The sequence below is a fragment of the Opisthorchis viverrini genome (genome assembly GCF_000715545.1).
Source record: "Opisthorchis viverrini unplaced genomic scaffold opera_v5_2, whole genome shotgun sequence".
NCBI lineage: Eukaryota > Metazoa > Platyhelminthes > Trematoda > Opisthorchiida > Opisthorchiidae > Opisthorchis > Opisthorchis viverrini.
The window spans coordinates 2,972,314-2,998,980 of NW_008751658.1; the positions used below are offsets into that span (position 1 = coordinate 2,972,314).

The 26,667-nt window shown below is 40.7% G+C and overlaps 2 protein-coding genes across 2 annotated transcripts; one reads left to right on the forward strand and one right to left on the reverse strand.

Annotated features, from left to right (window-relative positions):
* Nucleotides 1-8,167: 8,167 nt before the first annotated feature.
* T265_12488 (hypothetical protein) lies at nt 8,168-11,144 on the reverse strand (the record flags this gene model as incomplete). The annotated part of the gene is made up of 2 exons (XM_009164012.1): nt 8,168-8,470; nt 10,599-11,144. Coding segments are annotated over 2 exons (849 nt in total), but the record flags the coding sequence as incomplete, so codon positions are not given.
* Nucleotides 11,145-14,598: 3,454 nt separating this feature from the next.
* On the forward strand, nt 14,599-24,940 carry T265_00222 (hypothetical protein; the record flags this gene model as incomplete). The annotated part of the gene is made up of 5 exons (XM_009163930.1): nt 14,599-14,749; nt 14,819-15,051; nt 18,865-19,052; nt 19,266-19,308; nt 24,782-24,940. 5 exons carry the CDS (start codon nt 14,599-14,601, stop codon nt 24,938-24,940), a joined length of 774 nt encoding a protein of 257 aa, XP_009162194.1.
* Between the last annotated feature and the right edge of the window lie 1,727 nt (nt 24,941-26,667).

Below are 26,667 nucleotides of genomic sequence, written 5' to 3' on the forward strand. Positions count from 1 at the left end.
CTGACAGCTCGATGCCTGCCAGGCTCTTAGAACTCAGCCAAGATCAGGAAAAGTTTCGTCTCCATATTCTTCTGAGAACACCAAGGTAAGAACGACTCTTCTATGACCCAAAAACAACCACTTATTACGTACCGATCTTTTGTAGGATAGCGGAGAAAGACAGACACTTGAGCATGATACTTTAGTGACAAGGATCTTGGATGATCCGCCGATGTTCACCTAATACCGTTCAATAAGCATCTGCAAATTTACAACCCTGATGAACTATAATCCAGAAGGCTCTCACGGATACTTCCGGAAGGCTGGATTGTGATGAATCGCCGTTTATGAATTCATTTCTTTCCGGAGCTTTGTCTGTTGGACCTACGCTATAACAGCCTGTAGGAAATCATACCGCCCCTTGTAGTTCGGTCAATAGAAAAGGCAACTCTTACTGACCAGCCGCTCTCATGTGCACCCGAAAGTGCATTGCGCAATTCAAATAAGATGAAAGGTGTATGACGGTTAGAATCAGTGACCGCGACTCCATTTTATAACCATATATAATCATTGTTTCCCACCAAACATCGTTAGCAGTCGTCTGATTTCTGAGGTTGACAGGAATAGCAATGGCCATTATCTGCTATTCTTGGAAGAAATCCAGTTACTCCATAATTTATGTGTCTGACGCTAACCCGTTTATATTACTGCATATTCTATGGACTGCCTGTAATACGACGAGTTGAAACGGTTTTCCATTTTTTATTACTTTTATGCAGATGTTTACTAAGATTAATAGTCATGTTCAATCCCCAGTAACACTTACCCACTGTTTCTACTGTCCTGTAAACTCCGTGAACCAAATATATGTAGACGTTCCAAAAAATCCATGACAGGCTTCCTTTATTTTAAACTAGATAAATCTCCAGCTTTCCGGCTCAAATGGAATGAATGCATCAATGCATTGATTCCACAGGTTAAAATGAGGCTTTCTTATCTGAACCTTCAAACATTACAGATTTTGTGAATTACTACTCTTGGACTAAACAAATATATGCTGAAGACCGATGGTATCACAGAGATGTAAAGTTTTTTCAACAGGTTTAAACAGAACCTCTTTTACGACGCCTGATAAACTCTTGTCTTGCTGAATAATCACAGAAGCGTACCTTTGGCAGGAAGTGCACAACTATCTCCGTGAGTTATTGGAAGTCAACTCAAAATACATATTTTATACAGTACCACCTCCGCAATTACCCTGAATGACTTGAACACGTAGCCATTTAACACATTTTAGAAGGCTATTTTACCCGATAACAAATGTTTCAAACTCAAAATCTTGGTTTGTCGAGGTATTTTTTTTACTTTGGACGGAAAGACAAAGAGGGTATCTTTAAGTAGTTGTTTTCCTTACGCATTCCTTTTTCCAGGAACTTCCAAAAACAATTCTAATAGGCCAACTTTTTCTTAATTCTACTTCTGCGTACAAATTATGGCTGAATAAGACGTCAATTAGGAAGTAGATTAAGAAACTAAGACTTCCTTAGTGTGCAGCAATGTACATATGATACATAAAAGGGACGTAAATCCTTTAATTTTTTCAAAAGACTGCTGTGCCAACTGAGCTATTTTGAACAATTACTCATACCTCAGATACGCCTGTAATCCCATTATCTGTAGTTACTCTGCTGCCGCTAAAAATCTCAATGCATAAGGTTGTCTAGTGAAACTCAAATGCAAATTCCGTAATCCGCAAAATCTTCACGTCAACCAGGCATCCAATAAAACATTGGTGTAGAATCAGTGTACAGAACAGTGATTAATATTTGAGCAGGCTTGAATATTGGTCCAAATACACGGGATGCAAACCAAAATCCAGAGGTTTAGGGTGGGACCCGAATCTTTGACAGTTTGATTGCCGTCCAAAAATTTAATGTTTTGTCTGCATTTTATGTAGAGTTTTAAAACAATTAGACCCTCGTACATCAAGCATAGATTCATCATACTAAATGAAACCGTTCGCGATATGAAGTTATTTATACACTGGGTTGATTTGGCGAGAGACTCAGCTTAGTTGCAGCCGAACCTCCTTATTTTTGGTATTCCTCTAGTGAATTCACTGCTCAATGGCTGCCTCATATTTCACTTGTTATCTAATATGTCGTAGCGTATTTTCTTGACGGAACATACCATTCATGAGGTTAATAAAAATGTTGAGAGCACATGCTATGTATCGGTTTCTCGAGACCTATCAGGTAGACGCGATCCACAAGATTTTTTACCTAGATTTTCACCTAATCGAAAAAGCGTAGGCAATGGCAAAATACACTCGTTTTCAAACTAAGTTGCTAGGCTACACCTAAAATATGTACTGCGATATTTTGAATTTCATACCACCTAAAATGTGGGGCAGGTTTTGTGCGTCACATTCATGGAAATGAGGTTCATCTCGGATTCAATTAAACCTTCCAGTAGCAACAACTTATTTTTCAAATCAGTTTGTCTTAAAAAATGTGTACCATTCGATGTTCAAGCGGAATTTGAGGCTGACGGAAACTCGGGGAGCGTGCTTAAATACTGATTCCCGAGAACTTAAAACCCGGTTATCGGCTAACGAAGAGTTTTCAGCAACCTCATGAATTACATCAAGCAAATAAACTAATTTTCAAGCACAACCTGGGTTCACTTGTTTAATCAAACAAAGCTAATGAAGAATTCTCTTTCAAAAAAGAGTATCAACTTTAATTACAGCCTTAACTGATTGTAACCGTGCACCTTTCTACGTATTTTTGCTCCTGGCGCCAATGATTTTCATGTAGATATGCATTACGATGCTTCCGTTGCCCCCTTAGCGCAAAGCTCATCAGCAACAGAGCACCGTTTGTCAAACCATGCGTTGATGCGTTACAAGCAATCTAATCCGGGGCTTTACACAACGTATTTTTTGCGTCGTGGTCCTGAGTGCCCCTTGCTTTAAACTGGTCGCGTGACGCCTACCGCTGCCAACGGGAATTCGCAAGCTTTTTCCTTGATGTAAGGTTTTCATTCACGAAAATTCGATTTATGAATCTGTAAAATTTAGCAAAAACAGAACTTGGCTTGGTTTAGTTCGATGCATACCTGAGTCCTACAGACAAGCAGAATTCCACAATGATGTTTCTCACTGAAATATGAAAGTTAAACTGTTCGTCAAATAGTTGAATCTTTGACTTTTCTGGCGCTGATTATAATGAAACAGTCGAAGTTACTGCGACCATGGGCCGAGCATTCACTTCAACACTGCTTAATTTTTGTCTCCTATGAAGACCGCATCATGTTTGAAGCATAAAAAGATTGCGTAAAAGTAGTCACCTTATTTCACTATTATTTTGGCTTTTACAGTTTACAAGTCTACAAGTTTACAGTCAAGACAAAGAGAATCGCTTGATAGAACAATGGTGTTCACCCATTAGTTCAGTGAATTATTTTTGTCCCAAGGCATATGACTAACAATCTCCAGACTCCTGGTCAACGCATAATCAAAAGCATCCAATAGTTATTAGACGAAACAGGTACTGCGAACCAAAAAACCAGACACCGTTCATCATCTACATTCAAGCCACTTTTGCGTTAACGATCTGACCTACCTCTATGTATCTTGCACTGGGAATCTGATGATCTTTGACGTCCATCCAAACATGGACATCTTTTGTGAAGACAAAAAGATGACGTCAAGGAGGAGGAATACGGGCTGAAGTTGCTTTGAGGATTCCTATCTATATTCCTGTAAACGGGATGATAGACAGAAAACTAAAAGAATCACTTTGTTAAGCATTCAATAAGAAATGACAAAATTAATTAGAATGACTCCTTCGGAAGCGTCAATTACAGCACAGACTGAGCATTTTTAGCATGGTATGCTGCAGAATGATTTAGTTTCTTCTACAAATTTGGTAGATAAATTCATGTTTACTTTGCACAAAAGGCTGTATTTGCAAATCTCAGCTTTGTACTTTTATAGAAATTTGGTAGTGGGAAATTCCTTACTATGTTCAAAACTGTGGAGCATCAAGTTCTGCCAGAGAGGAAAGACTTACCTCAGGTTGGGGAAGCGTACCTCAGGGTAAAAACTCCAGAAACAGGTTATTTCCTCTGTTTATTGGATTGCTGATAAAGATGCTCGCTTTAAAAGGGCGAAACCGGTTTCGGAAGACTCAGCAAATGAGTCCTTGCAAACAACTAGCAAGGAATATTTATCAATTTTTCCATACTCGTTTAAAATAAAAAAACCTTTTACGATAAAGGAATAATTTATCGTTGCTTTGCTGTAACAAAGGCTGCAGACTAATATTTCATTAAAGACTGTTGATGTAATTTGTCATTGTGTAAATATCAGCATGTTACACGAAGGACTGTGAAGTGGCCACTTACGTGCAACAAAATTTACTGTTAGTTAAAAACTTTCCACATGGTACATTTCCATACCAGCAATAATTCACTGCCCATTCCAAGATGTTTAAACTTGCTGGCATTTCAGTCACAAAGGTGACCACAAAGACGACTTTTGAAAGCCATGTACGCCCACAGTGATCATTCTCCTGGAAATTTTCCTTCACTAACATACTTTCAAATTATCGGAAAAGCCAATTAGGGAAGAACATTTATTTTCATGGACCAGTTCGACTTAGGTTGGTCCTCAAAAGACGAACACACTTTTCGAGGAGTAACGTTTCTGTAGATTTGCAACACGGATGAGTAGGTTTCTAAAGAGCAATCACCTTTATTGTTACACCCGAGTGTGGCTTCAGAAGTTGGCTCTTTTTCTAACAAAATGTTTAAAGTAACAACATACGGTCTTTCCTTCATCAGCATTCAAATAGGACTGTAACCTCAAGTGATCCTTGAAGTTGAAATTGCCATCGTACTAAGAAAAAACCATTGAAGCATACCTCAAGCAGGAAAATTAGCTCTCTTGTGTCGACGATATTAACGCTAGACTAGATTAGCATCTTTGTTCGCTGTTGCTAACATCCAGGTAGTTCTCAAACTGTACACCCAACGGATTGAAAACGCACAATACTGTGCGTCACGCAATTCAGGTCATCCCTTGGATAATGGAATGGAAAGTGTGTAGAGTTGAAGTACTGTAGCCCTGTAAAATCACCAAACTTACAAGCCGTGACTGAGGTCCGAAACAGGAGTTTTTGCTGGATGGCAGGCTTGTTGGTCTCGTGAAGAAATATAGGACGGCTGTTGATGTTCTGTTTCGTCGTGCGCAAGAAGGTGTCCGTCAAAGTTCGGCAGATTAAAATGGGCTTGGCAGCAATGATAGTGGTAGTGGTAATAATGATGGTAATGATGATGGTGGTGGTGACACTGACAATAATGAAATTCTCCACAGTGTACCTGGCATGTTGTGGCCGGTGTCTTTGCTACCGGAGGAGCTGCCAGATGTCCTGACTGAATCCAGCTCGTGGGTCTGCGATTCCATGACTTTCCGCAACAATGAACGTGCTTTATGCCATTTTCCCTTAACAAATCCATCCTTCCGTGCGCTTTTACCAAGTCGTACTTATTAGGTGAACACCCTGAAGGTAAAGGAAATTGGCAAAAGATTTCCCCATTTACATTATTTCATATGAAAGGAAATGCGGTGATAATCTCAGTGGTAAGCTGAGTAATGTCCAAAGATTTACTAAACGCATCAAGCACTGTAGCCGTCAAGTTTTAGGCCTTCGGTGAGAGCGCAGGTGCAAATGGGGTGTTTCCCGTGGTGCCACTGCGGCTGCCTTCTAATGTGACCAAAATGGCTGGATCATTATAAGATATTCGGAATGTGGTCCAAAGCGGCTTCCGCCGAATTGATATTGTCATTTGACCATAGAATCATGCAACCCTTTTTCGCTCCATCCCACAATGTTTAGTAAAATATGTCGGCAACAGCTCTTGGCAGAGTCCAAATACAACTTTGCGTGGGATCCTTAAATCCAACCCTCGTTAAACTCCACGCAGTGAACATAATCATGTTGTGAACTCTCACCATGATACTTTTATTTAGCATTTTATTTTATCTTTTATATGGCTTTTGTCAGTAACAGACGTGTAGCTCGAACGAAATAATAATCCTCCCGACGCTTGGAACTCCCGTTTGAGAACTCATCATTCAGAGAACCAGTAAAAAAATCAGTAAGTCATGCGAATTCCGCGATTTTGGAATCGATGGCGCTATATTCTGCCCTAGTCCGGGTTAATCACACTGCTTGTCAACTGCTCCTAGCCCGACGATTAGGGCCCCAGCTGCCAGCCTGGAGGTTGCGAGTTCGAATCTCTATGGCGTTTCTTGAGGTGCCACTGATGATGCCTTCCGATGTGAACAAAACGGCTGTACATTCCCCCTCGGTGTTTCGGCAGAGATTAACCTCATTTACAGCCCGAAAGCCCAATCGAGAACTTCAGGTTTACTACAGGGTACTCAGCTCTTGGAGAGTTAACTAGTGGGCAGTCTCATCAAACGAGATAAAAGAGCTCAGGTTCACACTAACTAGTTAATTTGATTTCAAGCGACTTGAATACTGGTTGCATATAAAAATGATTGGCATTATTTAAACTAACGGAGAAATATGATAAGGAAATTAATATAGCGCTTTCAAATGGAATACGTTTTCCTGCTTGAATATACTGAAAGATCCATAAGGAAGTTAGGCTGTCAAAATCGATACAATCGTGAGAACTAGATAAGATAATTCAGAACAAGAATGTGTTTATTTCATACAGAAGGAAACTTAAGCCAAGAAAATGGACCCGACCAAGAAACACACGTAAATATCTTTTATGTCTTCTAGAAATGATGATTTTTTTGCCAAAATGATGTCAAACCGGTCACTGGATTACCTTTCACAAACAAAACAGAGGCAAGCACTACTGACCGAGCAGCTTACCGTGTTACTGCGTGCAGTGGAATGCATTGTCAGTCGGGGGCTTGATGTGTATCGAGTATGGTTAAGCTAACGAATCGAAGCAAGACATGGTAAGCGATTTCCGGTAAATACGATTCTGGTAGTTTAAGACGGACAACCACGCTCTAATGAGGGTGCACCGCCATGAAAAATCATAAAAATCAGGCTTTCTAGTCACCAAAAAATATGGACTGATAAAGCAACACCTCCCGGCATACACGAATGCTGTAGACGCGCTCATCTTAATTTGCCTCGTACATCCAGCCCGTGGTTGTGATCCTTGTAGAACAAAATTACTTCGTCCAAACACCACTGGCAACACCAGCTCGGAAGGTTTATCATTTATAACCCACTTCTGAATGAAAAACAGCTCTGTTGAAAATGTAGAATCCTTTTTCACCAGCTTAAGTAAACCTTTTTCCGATCTTGTAGTGTACGGTCAAAATTGGGGATGAAGCTACGGTTCCCTCCTGATCGCACCTGAGCCACACTAGGTCAGTGGTGCTGAACTTTAAATCCTCTATCTTGGTTTGCGCCAAAAAGCCAACTAGATACCCAATTAGCAAACTTTTTTCACCCAGCTTGGTGTCGCCCAAGAAAACACTGCGCTTAATCCGCAAAAATGAAATTTTAATGGACTGATGACTTAAACATCAGGTCTTATCAACGGTTTTATAGGACAACAGTAACGAGTCATTTCGTGGATCAGAAAATCATATTATTGAACGCAAATTGACTGATCTTTTAGGATGGTTCTTACGCAGTAATTGTACGCGCAAATTTCATAGCTTAGGTTGCACTGATGCCCGTTACTTTGTTCACTCAACTGGGTACCTCGCTACCTAACGCACAGCTAGGCGCTACAGGAAAACTGACTAATGGTGTCTTGCTTACTGGTAGTCCAGTTGCTTAGTTCAAGCAAACATTCACAGAGGTCCATTCGGGATCGTGTGAAATATGAATATCAGATACCATACAAACTTGGTGCATATAAATGAAAAATAAGTTTGTCCTGTGGCCATTACGTACTACGTTTCTTTTTCCCACACACATTTCAGAATAACATACACTACGTATTCTGATTGTTTTTTTTTTAAATTGGTTTAAAATATCTAGCAAGCCAAATAGACTGCAGCACATAATCGGACAACCTATAATTAATCAACATGTTACTCGATGATTCTTGTTTTACACCTGCTTGTATCGTGTACCTTCGGCGAAACTTCTAAAAAGTTCTTTCAATAAAAGTTACCTTTCAAGTCCATTTTACACTGCAAGTGGTTTGATAGCCTAAGATCAAGATGTGGAGTGCATCCATTGGGATATCTCCCAACTTGATGGATAGACAGGACTTCCTCAGGGCTTCTTTCTCGTATCCGACGGTCCTGTCTTTCCAGTCGATCTTCAGCCAACATACATCTGGCTCGTTTGCGCCAAACACGAGAAAGGTGATGATCCAGTATTGACTCCGCTCTAATTGGCTGGCTTAATTCTTCCCGAGCACATTGCGCAAACAGAGATTGGGCCCATGAAAAGGAGGCGAGTGAGGAGTGTAACTGAAAGAGCGAAAAAGATGGGAGAAACTTGACTCAGAAACAGACCACGACCCATTCTATTCGTTTAAATGAAGATATTTTTACATTGGTCAAATATCTGTGTTGTGGTTTCTGGGATGATAGATATGCATATCTCGAGCAATTTAGTGAAACAAAAAGTTTTACCGCTACTAATAGTTCGTAAAATGATGCTTCAGTCACATCTAGATAATTTGAGTAGAAATTCTACAGCATATAGGAACGGATAAAAACGACTTCAAGCCGGTTTCTACATTCTTAAGCATGACTAAGGAATACATCGCTCGAGCCTATCATGAGATGGGCGTCAGAAACGGTTTTGAGGCTCCCAAAGCAGACTTTAGATTTGTCAAAAAATATTATATGCCCAGCCAGAATTGTGCCAAAAATTCCTTAAAGCTGAGGAATCATTCACGAACCTTGTTGATGTTATAGGTCAACATCCCTCAAATGGCTCCACAATGACATCGTGTCCACGAATAAAATGACCTTCTGTAAAGATCGAAAGCAACAGTAAAACGCTCATGCAAAGCTATAAAAGATAGCTGTTTCCATTTAGTCAGATGGAATCCTCAGACGGATGTCGTAGTGTACTAGCAAGACACGTAGTTTGCTCACTGACGCCTGTTGGACCTTTATTTCAGTTATCCAAATCGATGTGATAACATTGTGAATCTTTGCCTAATTACATAACTAACATATTTTGTACTTCACTGAACAGACTCGGTAGAGCTTTTTGTGAGGTTAAAGGAATAAATGCGGCCGCACTGCGAAAAATACACTTTATTTTGGACAAAATACATTCATTTAGAAATCAAATTGATGTTAGCAATCGACTCAGCTGTTTGTTTATGGTATATGAAGAGTGGATCAAATTAGAGATCCAGCTGAGTCACGCGTTACAGTGTGCCTCACCACCCGCGTAGAATTTAGTGTTCAAGTGGAACTTGCTGTTACTGTGATCTCGAAGACTACGCTTATCCGAAGGTTGAGACCATTAGTGAGCTGTAAGAGTATTTCTACTGTAATGTCAGCAAAATACACTTTATTACAATTTTTATGCAGCCAGAATATAAAAAAAATAAATCAGCTATCCATATCTGATTTCCTATCTCAACCATGCTTTTGTGACGGAGCCTTGACGTCTTCAATTTTGAACAAATACGTTGCATACATCACATTTCGCAATTACGTCATAAACACCATTTGCTAAAAGTATACGACCTAGAATTTTGACTGAGTAAATACAGTACAACATGAAATCGATAATCTTTCGGTTTTTTTATTACGGTGACAACGGTTGCCACACATTATGCCCGCTGTTGAAGTAGTGAATTAACAGGGCAGATTGTTCCCAGGAGATTTTCCATACATCTGGATTGAGTCAAACTAATTCGTTTGGATTCCACAGTGATTCGCCAGCTAATGGCTCAGTGGATAATGATGGAAAACCTTGTCGAATACTCTGTGTTGACTGCTTGAAAATTACAGTGGCTTGTTAACTTTGGTCGGGGTATAACAGTGAAACTTTTTATTTTTTCTTCACAGATCATTCTGCTACTTATGTGGTAAAGACAAACAACTAGCTCCACTATACTAATTAACCTGCTGGCTAACAGACGAGTTCAGTTTTTAATACATATTTTGGACGTAAATTTGAAGATCCGAGGAGCGAAATTAGGCAGGGTGAATTAAATCTTAAACCCAGGTAGTGGCCAGTGCAATGTGCTCCTGCAAACCAATTATTTTTCAACACACACTATCAAGTGAGGAAAATATTTTTTCCGTCAGACTTCGGAATTCAGATGGTTCAGGTTTGTTTCCTGTCTATGAGATTTTTCAGCTGTGTAGGTACTATATAAACTGAAATTTATCTGCTTGAAAACAGTAGTTACTTTTCTAGGCAATAGGAATTTGTGTTTTCAACTATATCCCGTTCTTATGATGAGTTTGCTGAAAAGGTCTTGAAGAGAAAAAATTGCGTGATAATCAGAGCAATTATAGCCTGTTAACGGCTTATCACAGCTACTGCTGTGATGTGCCACCCGTATTACACTCAGTCACTATTAGTCCCCCGTCACCTCTTGTTTTGCGATCATTATCAACTTACATCAAATGCGGCGCTCTGCTTTGCTTCAAGTTGGTCCTCCAATGCACCATCTGGGACGGTCTCACTATTTTTGTTGGACGCTTGTTCCGTTTGTGCTTCTTTGAGGGCCTCTTCCATCGAAAGTTCTTCAACTTTTGCCTGTCTATTCGTTTCATTTGGTGGCCAGTCGAAAGCTGATAGTTCTTCCCAGTCGTTTGGTGAGACCTCGCTATTCTTGATTATCACAGAAGGTGATTCAGTGGAGCTTTCAGGTGGTCGCGGTGGAAATACGTCAGAGACCGATGTAAAAGCACCACAACATTGCGGGTCTAGTTCGTCGTCCGAGGAATTTGACAAGTGCGAGCCAACTCCACGTGTACTGATGCCAGACACTGGGTACGATGTTCCATCATTGCACTCGAGGTTTTTACTGAAATAGTGAAAATGCTCATGGTTTGTACGGTAAACTACGCTGATTAGGAGTATTTGTGGAGGAAGCTGCTCAAAGTACAAATTTCCAACAGTATTGTGCTCAATGTATTGTGGTAAGAAACTCTGAATGGACATGAGTTACCATATGGTTAGGTGTTCGTAAGTAAGAGAATGTTAAAGCTTTTGTGGCGAGCTGTTCAACAGACCAAAGAAACTCAAGGCTGAAACCAACTACGCATTTTCACTAGTCAGGAACAAACGCTGACGCAGCTGGCAGTGCTGTCCACTTCAAAACTGGCAAAATTTCATCCTCTTTGACCGTTAAAAGAATACGGTGGGATACACGAGTGATACTAACGTGAAAAATTAAGCCAGTGCTTCACTTCACATAACAAATTTTGGATTCATCAGTATATCAACACCAGAAAACTGTGTCCCGAAAATGTGGGACACCTAATTAAGATTGAGATCTTGAAAAATTAATTCGACACGTTCGTATTGTCAACAGATCGGATTTCGCAGCATTTTCGGACAGGAACGTATTCTTCGCTCTCATAGTATGCGTAGTAGCAAATAGTGATCAAAGATAAAACAAATTCCTTTGCAGTCTAATCAAGCTTTAAATGCTCGAACCAACTACAGCTTCGCAGTATTCCAGGGTTCATCTGCAATTTTTCCATACAGCCTAAATAAGACCGGTTTAAATCGTTTGACACTATTGGTAATCTGGGCAAGCTAGAACTGAATCGTCTTTGGGATTGATGGAAACGCGTACAAAACAAGACCAGTAGAAGGAGCTTCAACCAACTAGTTATAAAGGTCCAGAGAGTGAGATCCTCTACTTGAAGAGGGAGTCAAGTCAGTTTGAGAAGATAGACGCGACTAGTCTTTGGGATTGATGGAAACGCGTACAAACAAGACCAGTAGAAGGAGCTTCAAACAACTAGTTATAAAGGTCCAGAGAATGAGATCCTCTACTTGAAGAGAGAGTCAAGTAAGTTTGAGAAGATAGACGCGACTGGGAACACAAATTTGTTGCTATGCTATTGAGGATTAGTGAGTGACACGTAGAACACATATATTTTAGCGAGGCTAACAGTACAATTGTTGGAACCCTCCATCCAGGTGAGTTGTACCAAGCAATCCACAAATATCACGTCAAACAAAAGATGTCAAAAATGTCAGTTTTTAACAAAGCTGTTGATGCTAGTAAACTAGAGGTGTGTGCGACAAGATCCAGATGAAGTCTTGCTGACTAGAAAGATTGCCACGTTGAAATTGTCTTCCCTAAAGCAGAGCTTACTTTCCTCCTCTGACTTGCTCTAGTTACCAGGCTATCGGCTAAACTTGTGCGTCCGTTTTGAAGGAAATGAAACAAGTACAACGACGAGATGTCGCACGTGTTGTAGTCGACCAAGGCATGATTGACGAGCTCACCGCCTCTAGGATGAGAGTCAGTTTTTGACAATGCCAGCGGCACCCGTCTTGATAATACAAACGAAGCTCATCTACGAATATCCTCAACGTTTTTTTCGATTAAGTCTATAAAGGTCTTATGGCACATCGAGTTTTACTGAACATAAATTCCAAATAATTTTTCGAGTAAGGTGGAGAATAAATTTGAATAAATTCTTCAAATGAAATTTCGGTTTGCCCAAGAAATGGTCTGTAAACGGCAACACACACACGGACGAGACATTAAGAACTTGCAGTATAAGTACTTCCTGCTTATTACCCGGATAACTAACTGAACCCAAAACTTACGCGTCCTTCTGTTGTTAGATTTACTATTTTATATGGTTATTCTCCAGATTGAGGTCTTTTGAATTGGACAGTCCGGGACTGGAAGATCCGAATAAGCTAGGAACAACATGCCTCCTAATGACGGCATTTTTCAAGAACGAAATCCCGGTCTTAGTGTGCTCACTTTTAGTGCAACATAAGGTGGGGTTGTGGCCCAAGGTGGAATGAACAGCACTCGTCAATCGGATGAACTCATATATTTCTCATGTGATCTGTATCTGACGGTCGAACTAAATTGCTCAAACATCAACCAAGTTCTCATTCTATTCACCTGGCCGCCAAAAGATATTCGCCTGCAAGATTTAGGCTTTGTTTACGAAGCTACAACGAGATCTTGGCTTTCACAACCAACTGTGACGGAGTAACATAGTGTTGGGCATTTTCTTATTTTTGATGAAGTACTGGAATACAGTGAGAACCAAATATATGATGGTACCTACATTTTGGAAGGGATTATTATGCATAAATCTGATGATTTTCTTATTTAGTTGGAGTGATCGTTAGAGCCATAAATTGCAACGATGTTTACTCCAGTTTATATTTCCACAACAAGATGGCGTTTTTGAATCTGCACCTCTGAAAAAAACAGCTTTACCACCGCTCATCAACTGCTTCTAATCTTGCTCTAGTGTTTGTTAATGTATCAAAATTGTATGATCAGGTTTTGCATGATACAATGGTTATATCTCCCGAGATGTTTGAATCACCGTCATCTCTAGTTCGACACATCGCACAGTCCTATCAGAATAGTGTAGCGTTTATTCTCAATCCCGATGTTCACCGCCACAGAGGTGTGAGGCGTTGAGATCACTCATTATAATGTTGCTTGGTGTGGCAACGGATGAAGTTCTTTGGTTGTTGACGCCACAACTAAGACACTAGTTCCATAAAACCTTATTGGAAGACTTTGTCTTCGTCGGTCGTGTGTGCCGAAATAAGGCTCTCTTTAAGGAGGAGCTCATAGCTGCTGCGGTCTAGGTATAAAGAGCTGGCATGATGCCTGAAGGACGAAAGCATTCGTAATTTGTTGGAACAGACAACATCGGGCTACCGTCATCTCAGTCGGAACTTTTCGCTTCACTGAGGAACTCGTCACTCCTCCAGGTCCGACAGACACAGCACTATATTTGGTCTTCCTCTTTACTGTCATGGGGAAAAGATTTCAACCATCAACAGAAGCTGTTGAAACTGCTAATTGAGGTTACTTATCCTCCGTTAAATCCGCACCAAACAATGGAAGTCGCAAGGAACTACCTGATACGGAAGCTGACGTATTCACCCGTGCTAGATCAAGTCCATCGAAAAACGCTCAGAAGGTCAGCTCATCTATTCGGGGCTGCCTATGTCTACCGAAGGATAATTCAATCAACGACACCCACGACGGTAAACAACGTGGACGACTTGGCATCCCCGAGGTCTAGTTCAACCATCCCGACAGATCGGAGAGAGAGTATGAAAAAGCTTCTGTCTACTCAGTGTCAAGTACTACGCAATACAGTCAATGAGCCAGCATCTGGTAAAGTTGAACGGGACCTAAGCCTTCTGATCCGAGTCCAGGGTATATGCATGAACACCAAGGAAGAGTTGGCGGCTACTTCTGTCTGCATAATTACGTTGAGAGTCATGGTTTGTGAGATTTAGTTGATTCGCCTATCTCCAATCGGTGAGTTGTGTTTCCAGAACGTGTGTCACCTCGGGTATTTATTCGTCGTACCACTCTCTGGTGGCAATTACTTAAGAAGAGAAGTGTAGGCCCACTGTGTAGTCATGATGATCAGATGGAACTATGGTAAACCAAAGAGTTTGGTGCATAATCTGCAGACATGTGGGATCACGCGTGACTGTCTATATGCTCATCACAACCGAGTTGCAAGGGAACCCGTCGCCTGAGATACACTGTCTTCGATTAGTTGAGAGCACCTGCTTCGACGTCTTTCGTAGAGTCTGACATACTCATGGGAGCCAAGCGACTTTGAGAGACGTACTTATGTTCTCGACTGGGTGAGGAGTGATTGTGTGGAACGGAAAAAAAGCTGAAACACGGTGCTGTTTACTGTTCCTTCGCCACCATTTCATCGACTGGAGTACTAATTTTTCGGTCCACCAGCCGATTATCATTTCTTACCAGGTGATCTGCTTTCCAGAATCCGCCAAGGGTGTTATTGAACCGAGACTCTCTAAGGTCACAGTCATTGACTTGTGGTTGCTCTCCCGAAAATTGCGTGCAATTCGGAGTACTGTAAGCGTACCACTAACACAAGAATTTATCAGTTGATTCGCACGAGGAGCATCATTCCTGGGTTGCACTGATGATGACAGGTTTTTGATGCTGTTAACCCTAGGTGAGCTATCGGGTGAAACCTAAGGGAGTAATCTGGGTAAAAGGAGGTGCTTGTTTTGATTTTTGTTGCCGACAAAAAGACGACGCGCTTATCTGGTACGCAAGTATATTTTTTCCTCGTATCAAACTGTGAGTAGCACAAAACTTCTTTGAAATATTAAGAGAAATATCGGTACTTATTTTGGACAGGTGGCCAACAGAGACAAGTTGGTTGTGCCGTAATCAAAACACTCATTTGTTAGAAGTTTCCTAACAGGATACGTCAGTTAAGATGAGGGGAGTTTTTTGTAAGTTAATGCCCAAAACACTGAAAAGCGATGAACAGCTCGGCTAAACAAGTGTATTTGATTGATTTCGCCTGAATGTACATGACAGGACTCAACTGGTAACTCAACTCATGTTAGGTGTAAAGAAATGTTGTCAACTCATCTTTAAATGGAGCCCAATTCCAGATAATGGACGATATGGTATTGGAGTAAACCGCACCAGTAAAGGCTAAAGGAAAGTACAATCCAACACTAAGTTGTCAAATTATTCAGCAAACTTCAAATGATTTCATTGTACAGCCAGAGTATTCTTTGGTTTCCGAGAACTAAACTGCTATTTTGAGGAGGAATCCTGATAATCCAGAGTTTTTTACGAGCAGACAATACCTCTTTGCTCAGTAGCAAGTCAAACTCAATCTTCGTCGAAATTTCACTCGGATCTTGATTTACGGAGCATGTGTTCTGAATCTGTCATGCTTTACTGTCAACTTTCCAATCCGTGCTCAGCATTTTATCGTTTAGGTGAGCTAGTCCACTAAACAAACAAATTATGTATGGTTTTTTGATCGCTTCTTCCTTAAAAAGCTAATTTTCCGGGGAATTCGGAACTGTTTTCCGAAATATGTCAGTTCACCTTCTAAAAGAGTAGAGCAGAGTTGTAAAGTCTAGGAGTTACAATAATCGCCCCTACCGAATCCTGCTAATCAACTAAATGAATTAAAGACTGTAACAATCCTTCCAAACGGCGCCACTAGCAGCATCGTGGCTCAAAGTCCTCTTCCGTGAATGTATAACCTAATGTCATTCTCGTTCCGTGCACGTTAGACATGGATACGGTGGTGTGTAACTTAGTGAAACAAATTTGTCTGCAGGTTTTTAGCTTAATTATCCCAGGGGCGTCAACTTATGACCGGAATGCTTGAAATCACTGTAGACTGGAACAATATATTCCACTATGACTGAACTCGAGGCATTCACTATCCTGGATCCTGGTGGCTGTTTCCATGCTTTTATTATATCTCCAAAACGAATGTTATTTGTCGAGATCCGCATAACTATCGCGTAACTAGCCACTTCAACAAAAAGTGGTTGGTTCTGTTTTTCTCAAATTCCTACTGATAATAGCTTGTGAGCTCACATTAGTGTATTTTTCTATGGCAGCGTTAGAGTAATGTAGAAGTGCCAGAACACCTAATAAAAAATTAAATTTACACGATGTTTTTTTAGTAAAAAGATTGCAGACTTATGAAGGTAGGCCTAGCGAACCGGAGTGAACTAAAACTAGATAGTAAAAAATATGGGTAATTGATGGTTTGGCAGCTCAATTAGCCCCATCAACTGAAAGATCACTGGCCTACCTAAGAACACCAAAAAACGCAAATATAAGATGAAATACCAGGTAAATATTATCTTTCCATTGCGGTCAGGATGATTCCACCGACTTCCAACATCAACTATCCTCAAGTTTCAGTTGTTTCCCCAGTTGCGATTTGTGTCTGAGAAAAAACGGCAGAAAAACTCATATTTCGGGGCTTCACTATTTTTGTTGCTTGAACGGATAACCATTTTTAATAATCAGCATGAAAATATTTTTTAGAACTGCCCTTCAATCTATCACCGGTAATCCCTTGTTTTTGAGTACCAGAGGGACGAATTTCCACAGTGTTGGTTGGTCCATCAACATTCACCACCACCATTTTATACGTTAGTATCTCTTTCATACCCAATGAGCATAAAAATAGTTATCGAACGATAACGTCCACCTATAACACAAGCCCTTGATCCTGAATCCTCTAATCAATGAAAACCGCAAGTGTTATCTTGGAAATTCAACGTCACGATGCAACGGAGTGGGTTCTTCCAAACCCTCAGTAGTGTATCTCTTAAATGTTTATTTGGATTGAGTTATGTTGCACTCCAAATTTTGTCCACCGCAATCTAGTTTTAGCTGATTCTGTGTGTTTACATTTGGCAAGCCTTTCACTGTACTTTTAGTATCATCATGTTTAGCCTCCCCGTCTACAAGCTAACCTTTTTGTGGGACCCGCCTGAAGGCCTAGTCTACGCATTCTGACTGGATGTGGGTCAACAAGGAATCGTTCTTGTAATGCTGAACCCGAGTTTCGTCATTATGAGGGTTGCATCTCATAATGGTGCATCTTTTAAGGCAAAACCTCTTGAGTGCTTACTTTACTGAAGCAATAGCCTGTGTCTTTTGGCCCGAGAAATCCTGTGCCAGTTCGCACCATGCAATGCGGTGCACTAAAAACCTGTGAAAACCTCTCTTTAAAGTCTTCTTTAACTGTCCATTAATAAACCCCCTAACCTACAAACCAGTTATTTTTCAGTCCGTTCCATGAAAGCCTCTTCTTCAACGTCAGTTACCTACGAACTTTTCAGATGCCAACAATAATTTTATAATTTGGAAGCAATGACTGAACATTTATTTAGTTCATGTTTTCTTATCTGCAAACGTCGTTTTATTTTTCTACACAGGTTGTCGCACCCCAATTATTATCACGTTGTACACATCCGTTTTGAACGACAGGCTCAACTATTATTGTTGGCTTTCACCATATTCAGACACTTCACAATTCGTGTACCCTGGGAACAATAAAACCGCTACTCTCGTTCCTTCTTCAAATGTCTACATCAAGAGCAGTCAAGAGCAACGTTTGCTGTGGTTCCTCGCACATGTCTCCTGTCGCTGTGTGTGGACGTGCGATGTTGTATGTTGGAGATGACGGCTTATTGTTTATTTTTCCCGTAACCATTATGGAACCCTCTTCCTGTGGTAGACAAACCCTGCTGCGTTTTCAATTTCTTCCCTAAGGGCAAAGAAGATGTTTCCGCTACTGGTTTTTTCGCAATCCCAGTCATTTCCTGCCCAGAGCATTCCTTTCTTTGTGCATTATTCATCGTAGGTTTGTTTTGAAATTTTCAGCAAACTGGAGGAAACTCAGTGCGACTATAGTAATAAAAGAAAATTCTTTGGGAAATCTAGGCCTATATTCATTTTAATAAGCTTACCTTGACGAGTTAACCCGAGGATCTCCATTCACACTTCGGATTGTTTACCCAATCACATAGTTAATAAGACAGTTTAAGCCTGATGAGTCACTAAACACAGGTCCTCAGGGTCACGCAGAAAACAAGTGCACTTTTATAAATATTGTCAACCACAAATGACTCAGTTTATACTGTCGATCTCCTGTGTGTACAAGGGATACCACCACTTGATCTTCAAAAATCAGTATACATTAAATATGACCAAATCTTTTTGATTTTTCAAAGTCTATATAGGCAATATTCTGCATTTTTCGAGGTTCTGGTTCAAACAGCGAAATAGCTTTTAAAAAGTTTAATTTTAAATTTTCATAAAGGGAATTACTCACAAGGTTGCTGAAAACTGTTCGACAGCACACAACGGTTTCGCCCTTCTTAGGGCTCATTCGCTAGGCGCAGTCCCCAAGTTTCCATCAACCTTATGTTCTACTTGAACGCAAATTGGACCGTTTTCGAGAAATACACTCATTTGCAGATCAAGCGGGTTTTCACGGGAGACTCAACTGAACCTCTCGTTTATGATATTCTACAACTGAATATGCTGCACACAGGACGCCTCATATTTCAGTTGGCACGATATTTGATAAATCATACTATATTTTTATAAAGGAAACCACTCACAAAGTTGCTGAAAACTCTTCAACAGCCCAACCGGTTTAGCCCTTCTTGGGGCTCATAGGATTGCCGAAAATCCGTCAAGCATTACGAATATATATGTATCGCGATATCTCGAATATCGTAGCGACTGAAACATGAGGTGTCTTGGTGCAGCACATTCAGTTGCCTGGAAATATCACAAACGAGAGATTCAGCTGGGTTCCAGGTGAGTCTCTCGTAAAACCAAATTTGTTTGCTAATGATTGTACTTCGCTAATTTCGTGCAACTTGGTTTCAAGTAAAACATACGATTGACGGAAACTCGGGGACTGTGCCTAACTGATGAGCCCCAAAACGGGCGAAACCGGTCGTGGGCTGTCGAAGAGTTTTCAGCAACCTTGTGAGTAGTTTCCTCTATGAAAATATACTGCGATATCTCAAATAGCGTGCCAACGGAAACATGAGGCGGCCTGTGTGCAGCACATTCATTTGTTGAATATCTTTAACGAGGGATTCATTTGAGTCTCTCGTGAAAACCAAATTGATCTGTAAATGAGTGTATAGTTTCAGATTCTTTATTGTGGTCTTTACATTGATATTCATTGATAATTCACGATGAATCAAAAACTTCCTAAGTATCAGTGATCGAAGCCTTTTTCAATCGACAATGTGTTCTGACCGGTGTGCGGTGTCAAGGTCTTTTCGAAGCTGGAATATTACAAGCCTGATATGCTCACATTACTGTCACTGTGAGCTGAGATCGTCCTATTTAATGTAAAGTGTTGATGACCCGAACCTTTGGACTTGAACCAACCTGCACCGAATCGCACCTGTAAAGATGCGATATTGTTTTAAAACCTGGTAAATTTATATGTGGGCACTTATACTAAAAAGAAGCGTTGCACACATCAAGATGCTTATTTAGACTTGATCGCGTGCATTCAGCACAACCCTATCTTACCACCGTCGCCCACGGACAGTCAGCATAAATTGAGGGTGATTTAGTGTGGGTGTAGGTGAACTGAATCTTAAGGTCTATAACAAAATTAAGTTATGTAACTTATTGATAACCAAATTACAGATTGCACTAAGAACAATTTCAAGTGATGAACTAGAGACGTTCACCTCACTTCAGGCATGAATAAAAATTGGTTACGTTTCCATGAATCAGACTGGATACTTTACTGTTAATAAAGAATATTCGGCCAAAAGCGTTTTCACCCTAATCAGGCTAAAAATCCTGCATGTTCTCCCTCCACAATAATCATCACACTTAACTGCTCTCTTCTCTCATGTCTCATCAATTTCCCGTTTGATTCTCGAAGAAAGTCATTCCTGTTTATGCTAGAAACGGGAAGGCCAATGTGAATGAAATTCGTAGGCGAAATAATCCGTTTCAGGGGTTTCATTCTTAAGACATATAACACGGTTTCTTCTCGGTATACCTAATTTTTTGGTCAAAAGACAGGTCTGTCGGTTTCAATTTGTCTCGTCAGTTGGCGCTTCAGGGGCGCTTTTCCGTATAATAACTCAACTCAGCTTATCCACACCATAGTTCTGAAAATAGTGGACCATTCTTCCGGAACATTATTTGGCTTTTACTGCAAAGTCATAACCTGCCCGTAAGAATAACACCATCAGAAACAACCAATCCTTGCTGAACATCAGTTATCACCATACTTATGTTTTTAACGTTGGGCATGAAATGCTTTTGTACGGATCGCTGGTTTAGCATTCACCCACGTTAAGGAAATTATGAACTTGGCGGGAAGGACTGGTTTCTAGAAATCGATCAGCATTTCAATAGGTCTGAGTGAGCACACAAAATCAATAAATTGACGCGTTGCCGGCAAGAAAATGTTGAAAAGCACGTTTGTCAATCATTTGGTTCGGCAATGCGTTTAAATTTATTGCAGTCTGAATGTAAGGTAACTCATCAAAGTCATCGACCTAACCATTATGTAACAGCTTAAATGGACTTGCTGACGAACTACAAATGAAATCTTACGGTTGTTCGATAGTTTTGTTTAAACACCTGCAAGCAGGCATATGCTTATGTTAACAGTAGACGTCATACCCCACCAGCCAGCATAAAATACCTTTATGGCGTACATATTCCCCAGGAAAAACGTGCTTCGTTTGAGGACGAGAGGATCGGTAGGACAGTTATCGCTAGCCTCCTGCAATCGGACACGAAAATCTATCATTCTGAAAGTGCTTCCAACAGATTTTTTCAGGATAGAGCCAACCTTATGAATGTGTCCGTGGGTGTTTAGAAACTTGACAATTACACCGCATTTCTAGCCATCACAACGCTTGGCAGAAGGTTTCTGTGCAGGATTCGTATTAGTGCGAGAAGGTTTAACGAAGACCTTTGGAATAAATTCGTTACTCGCTTAATGCAGACTGGCTAATCTTAGGAAAGAGACGAATAGTCCATATTGCTGCAAACCGTACACAGTAAAAGTGAATGCTTTAAGCCCAATAAATGCTGACCCACTGGCACTAGCCTAAACTCAGTGACATGCTTCAGACTCAGAAAATTTCGGCTACATGTTGAAATTCATCTTGCATGATACGGCCCCGATAGAAGAACATAGGTGAGTCAGACCCTGAAGTTTGAAGTGCGCATTTCTTCTCTCTTTTCTTATTGTGTGAAATAGATTTTTTGTTTGTTTGTTTTTGTTTTATGCCTTTATCACGTCATCCGTTTTAATATTATTTGGCTTTCATCATCCTATTAAACACTCCCTGACATTGCGTACCGGGTACATTTAAGCCGTGCGTTGGTTATGACATTTTGTGATCTGACTTAGTATATACTTTGGATAGGAAAATTCCTATAGACGTGATACACTACTCACAAGGTTGTTGAAAGCATCATAAACGAGGTTTGCCAATGATGTATTCATCCCACCTACAGTTGAAGTTACGCGCATGAGTACATATGACTCATCTGAGAAATGAATACAACCTCGAATTAGTCCCTGTAGATGAACACACACTCAAGACACCTCTGAGTTTTGGGATCTGAGAAAGGAAAGTTGAATTCATACGAATTCGTACAACTAAGCGAATTCCAGTTCATTTACTTCAGGTGCTTGCGTCAATCACTGAAATTCCGAAGTGAATCTGACCCGGATTTCGTACTACTCGGCTGTGGTTGGACAAATCTATCATACATTTCTTAATTGCATGCGATGGAGCCAATTGTTCAAAATCATCAGCTAAAGGTCTTCTGAATTACTACATGATAGCAACGCGGTAGTCTCTCATTTGGAAAAACACATTCCAAAAGTAGCGGAATTCCTCCTTGACGGACCATGCTTTTGCATGCAAAAAAACCTATCCTTTGAATTATATGAATGCCCCTGAAGGTTGTCCACATCGTTTTCATAGAATTGCGAATCCTACAGGCTAGTCAGATCTAGCCGGTATTCACCAAAAACCTTCCTCTAATGACGACATATCTCATTGTGAGTTCAGCAACGCACTCCATTTCAGTAGCGTCACAGAGAGTGTCTCAACACGTGGATCGCTGTCACTCCACTGGAAAAACTAGAGGTCTGACGGGGCAAACCAACTTATTACTGAGATAAATGCATCCGTAGGCGGAAATTAATAGGACTCGAGACTGACCAGTAGGGAAACGGAGTTTGGTGGTCACAAGTGACTCTGAACAGGAAGACGACGGCGTTCATGGGCATTCCAAGAATCCTTTGCAATTCCTACTGGAATCACATTTCAAAACATTAAGGTCGGTGAAATCGTTACCAAGATATTTGGCAAACCATCAAAAACAGGCCTTAATGTCTCAGACGCTGAGGTGAACATTCTAAAGGTCATCTTTTCAGAAGGTCAGCCAAAGGCCAGCCAAAATGACCTGGTACGTCATTCACTTCACCCTCTGCCGTCAGTCAAGAAACCTTGTGGGTCAATGAATATCCTCTATCTTTTTTCCAGGTATCGGAAGGGACAGAGCTCCAGATCCGAGTAAAATTCCACCAGAGTTATTCAAGAATAGATAGGGTCTGATTCATGGGAACATAATATAGCTGTGAACAAAATCCTGTGAACTGGATACTACCACATTTTATCTCTGGATGTTAATTGTCACAAATAAAGAGGCGGTAGACGGATCAAGGTAGCTACTAGTTCCAACCTCTTCCATTCTTTGTAGCCTGGTTCCGACATGTGTGTGGTGCGCCCGAAAAGACTAAGTAACTACTAATATAATTAGGAGTCTGAGACGAGAAACCAAGCACATTGGTATCGTTTTACATAAAGGCTCAGTTTACGCCTCCATTTTAGACCGTCTTACAGGGAACGGCGTTTCGAAGAGATTTATAAATACAACAGAAGCCCTATGCAGTGCCATTGTTGTGGAAGGCTGAGTATGTGTTGGGCGAGCCTAGCACATCGACTTCCGAATTGCGACATGGTTGTGTGATTTCCCTTTTTTGCTTAAGGTTCTGAAAAATTTATCAGTGGCAGCCCTGAGTTAAACAGATGTGTGCATTTATTCGATAAGAAAGCAAGAGCACATGAACATGTTAATGCTGTCTCCCATCCGTTTCCTTTCAATCCACATTTTAGCGACAAACAACTAATTCACTTAGGCTGCAAACATAAACATGCAACTATGCAACAAGGAAGGGAGGATTGGTCCAGTAAGGTCAGTTGTTAGTTGGTCTGAGGAACTTTCATAGACGTATTTTCATTATTGTGCCTTGATCAATGTCGTCCCGCAAAAAGTCAGTAATTTTTGTGTTAACAATAATGTGAATTTCCCAACGGAGTTGAGCTGCAAGCCTGCATCACCCACATCTACTGTACTCAACAAATGTCCACTTCTGTATCACCACACGCCAAGTTTCGTCAGTTTGTAACATGAATCTTGGCAACCGTTTCACCTATTATTACGCGAACACTGTGAACTTATCTTTGAACAACGCCGAAATGGGTTTTCTGAGGAGTAAATCATGTCATGAGGAAAATTTTTGTTGTTGTTTACTTTAACTAACACTCAGGTAAAAGCTTCACGTGAAAGGAACTCATTCTTGCAACAAATACACTCATCTACAGTCAGTTTGGTTTTCACGGAAGGCTCAGTTCAAGCTCTTGTTTACGACGTTCCTCAACTTCATGTGCTGTACAAAGGCTGGCTCATGTTTCGTTTGGTACGATATTCGAGGTTTCACAGTATATCTTTTTCATCGCTGGTTTCCTTTGTTATCTAACAACCCGTCCCGTTCTCTGCCGAATCAAGTTTAAACTATTCTGTGAAGAAACACTCAGAAGAAGGAAAATAGCCACATGCCTTGGACTTTAGAAGTTCCTTCACCACCCTGCTAGCCACCACGACTGACTGATTGGCTGATTGAATGACTGTTTGTTTGATTACTTGATATTCATTGGAATACAGTTTGTGACTCGAAGATAAGGCACTGATCTTATTCGTTAAACTGGGCTGCCGCGGCTTTTCCATTCCGGTGTAGAAATAAGTTTTTTCTATTCAGAATGGCAGAGGGAGTTAAAATCCTTGTGCACATACATCAGCTGAACAATAGCTTAAGTGCTTTTGGTTTATAATGACTAGTAACGTGGTTATTGCACCATAAAGTTACGTACGAAGTACCCGACCAGGTTCTATTAACTGACGGCTGATAGATATTGCACCGAAAACCAAACAACTACAGGTCCTGGAGAAATACACTAATTTGCAAATCAATTTGCTTTTCACGAGAGACTCAACTGAATCTCTCGTTTATGATATTCTACAAATGAATGTGCTGCACACAGGCCGCCTCATGTTTCAGTTGGCACGCTATTCGAGATATCGCAGTATATTTTCATAAAGGAAACTACTCACAAGGTTGCTAAAAACTCTTCGACAGCCCACGACCGTTTTCGCCAAGTAGAGCGAAACCGATCGTGGGCTGTCAAAGAGTTGTTTGCAACCTTGTGGAAATACTACAGGTCCTATTTGAGGTGACTTCTTCACCTTATTGGACGTAAGTGGCATCACATATATTCAGACATGTGTACTCCACAGGAACTACATGGGATTATGTGGTAATCCAAGTACCTTTTACAGTGAACAGTAGTACGTTAGTATTCCAGCCATTTCGGTTGTGATGCAAGCCGATCTTAAAATGGTATCACAGCACTAATCAGGTTATATTCCAAGATACATCTTTAAATCATCGAGAAGATGGGTTGTTGTTTCAAGCCCTTTGAAAAGACTGCTGGATAGGAACTAATTGATGGTTTGGAGAACCACCGAATCTCCTATCTGTGTTGGGCATTAAGTGAGTATCTAGTGGGGAATCCCCAGGGTTTCACTAACAAGGAGAATAAGTTAACGGCCCACCATCTCATTAATATAAATTACTTCCCACACCAAAGAGGCTCGGACCTTTGAGGAGGAGTCAGCAGCATATCCCTTGTTTAACAGCTTCAGTATGTTACCTTTTTGACTAAGCGTCCATTGACCGGTCTACATAGCTATTGAATTTGATTTAGGTACTATTCTTAGTGTAAGCTATCGACTTATTCGGACGATCTGACCATGAGCGAACCGTCGGACTGGTTCACTTGAATATTCATTTATCCTTCTTGTGCCCTTGACCATTCTAGGCCACTTTCATGATATCCAACGAATGCACTTAATAAAGATCTGATCAAACCCCTTTCCAGGAGGTCTGACGGACAAACAAAACGGCATGTGGCCAATCCTTATTGGGTCGGCTACTGAGTTATTGTAAGGATATAGTTCCTTTCTCTTGCATACAGCACAGTCCACACAGGAACGGTGCAAAAGATGGGTAAGTCGCTGGAATAACCACCGCTACCGTGAGGTTAAAATTTTAATGAACATTCGAACTCTATGTTTATTTTGGCACCAAAATAATCGAAATCATCATTCATCAAGGTGAATATTCATTCAGGTATCTGATAAAATATCACAGTCGACTCCGACACCCCCATTCTCACTCAGAAGACCGTTACACCTTCCAATCAGCTCACAGAAATACTTGTGAAGTTCAGAGTTACTATCTGAAGTAAAACCACTTACCCAACGGGGAAATACGACCCGTCCACAAATTTTCACTTACCACGGGCGAAAAAGGCATTTTGATTTGATGCAACATTCACAACACACACACACACAAAATCGAGGAATAGAGTCCTATGGAACTGCAGGAAACACATAGTAATCTCCCTCTCTCAGTCATAGCAAATTTGGCATGCAACCGTGAGTGTGAGGTAAAATAATATTTTGTCGCTGGCCGTATTTGTATTTGTCAGATCTGTGCCCTATTAGATGAATAAATCATCAACAGTTAGGAACCTTCTCCGTTATGGACATGTACGTCATACCTTTACTTCATCATTTTTATGCCTTCGGTCAAAATCTTTTTCGTGGTCGTTCGGGTGTATTTCAAGATGGCTGAATTCAGCAGAACTTCAGCTGCATCTCTGCAGGCACAAAATGATGCCAGTATGCTCTCACAGAGAAGGCAAATATGCGCTACCACAATCAATTTTCGCTCAGTTGGTGAAAATGGAATCCTCTATAACC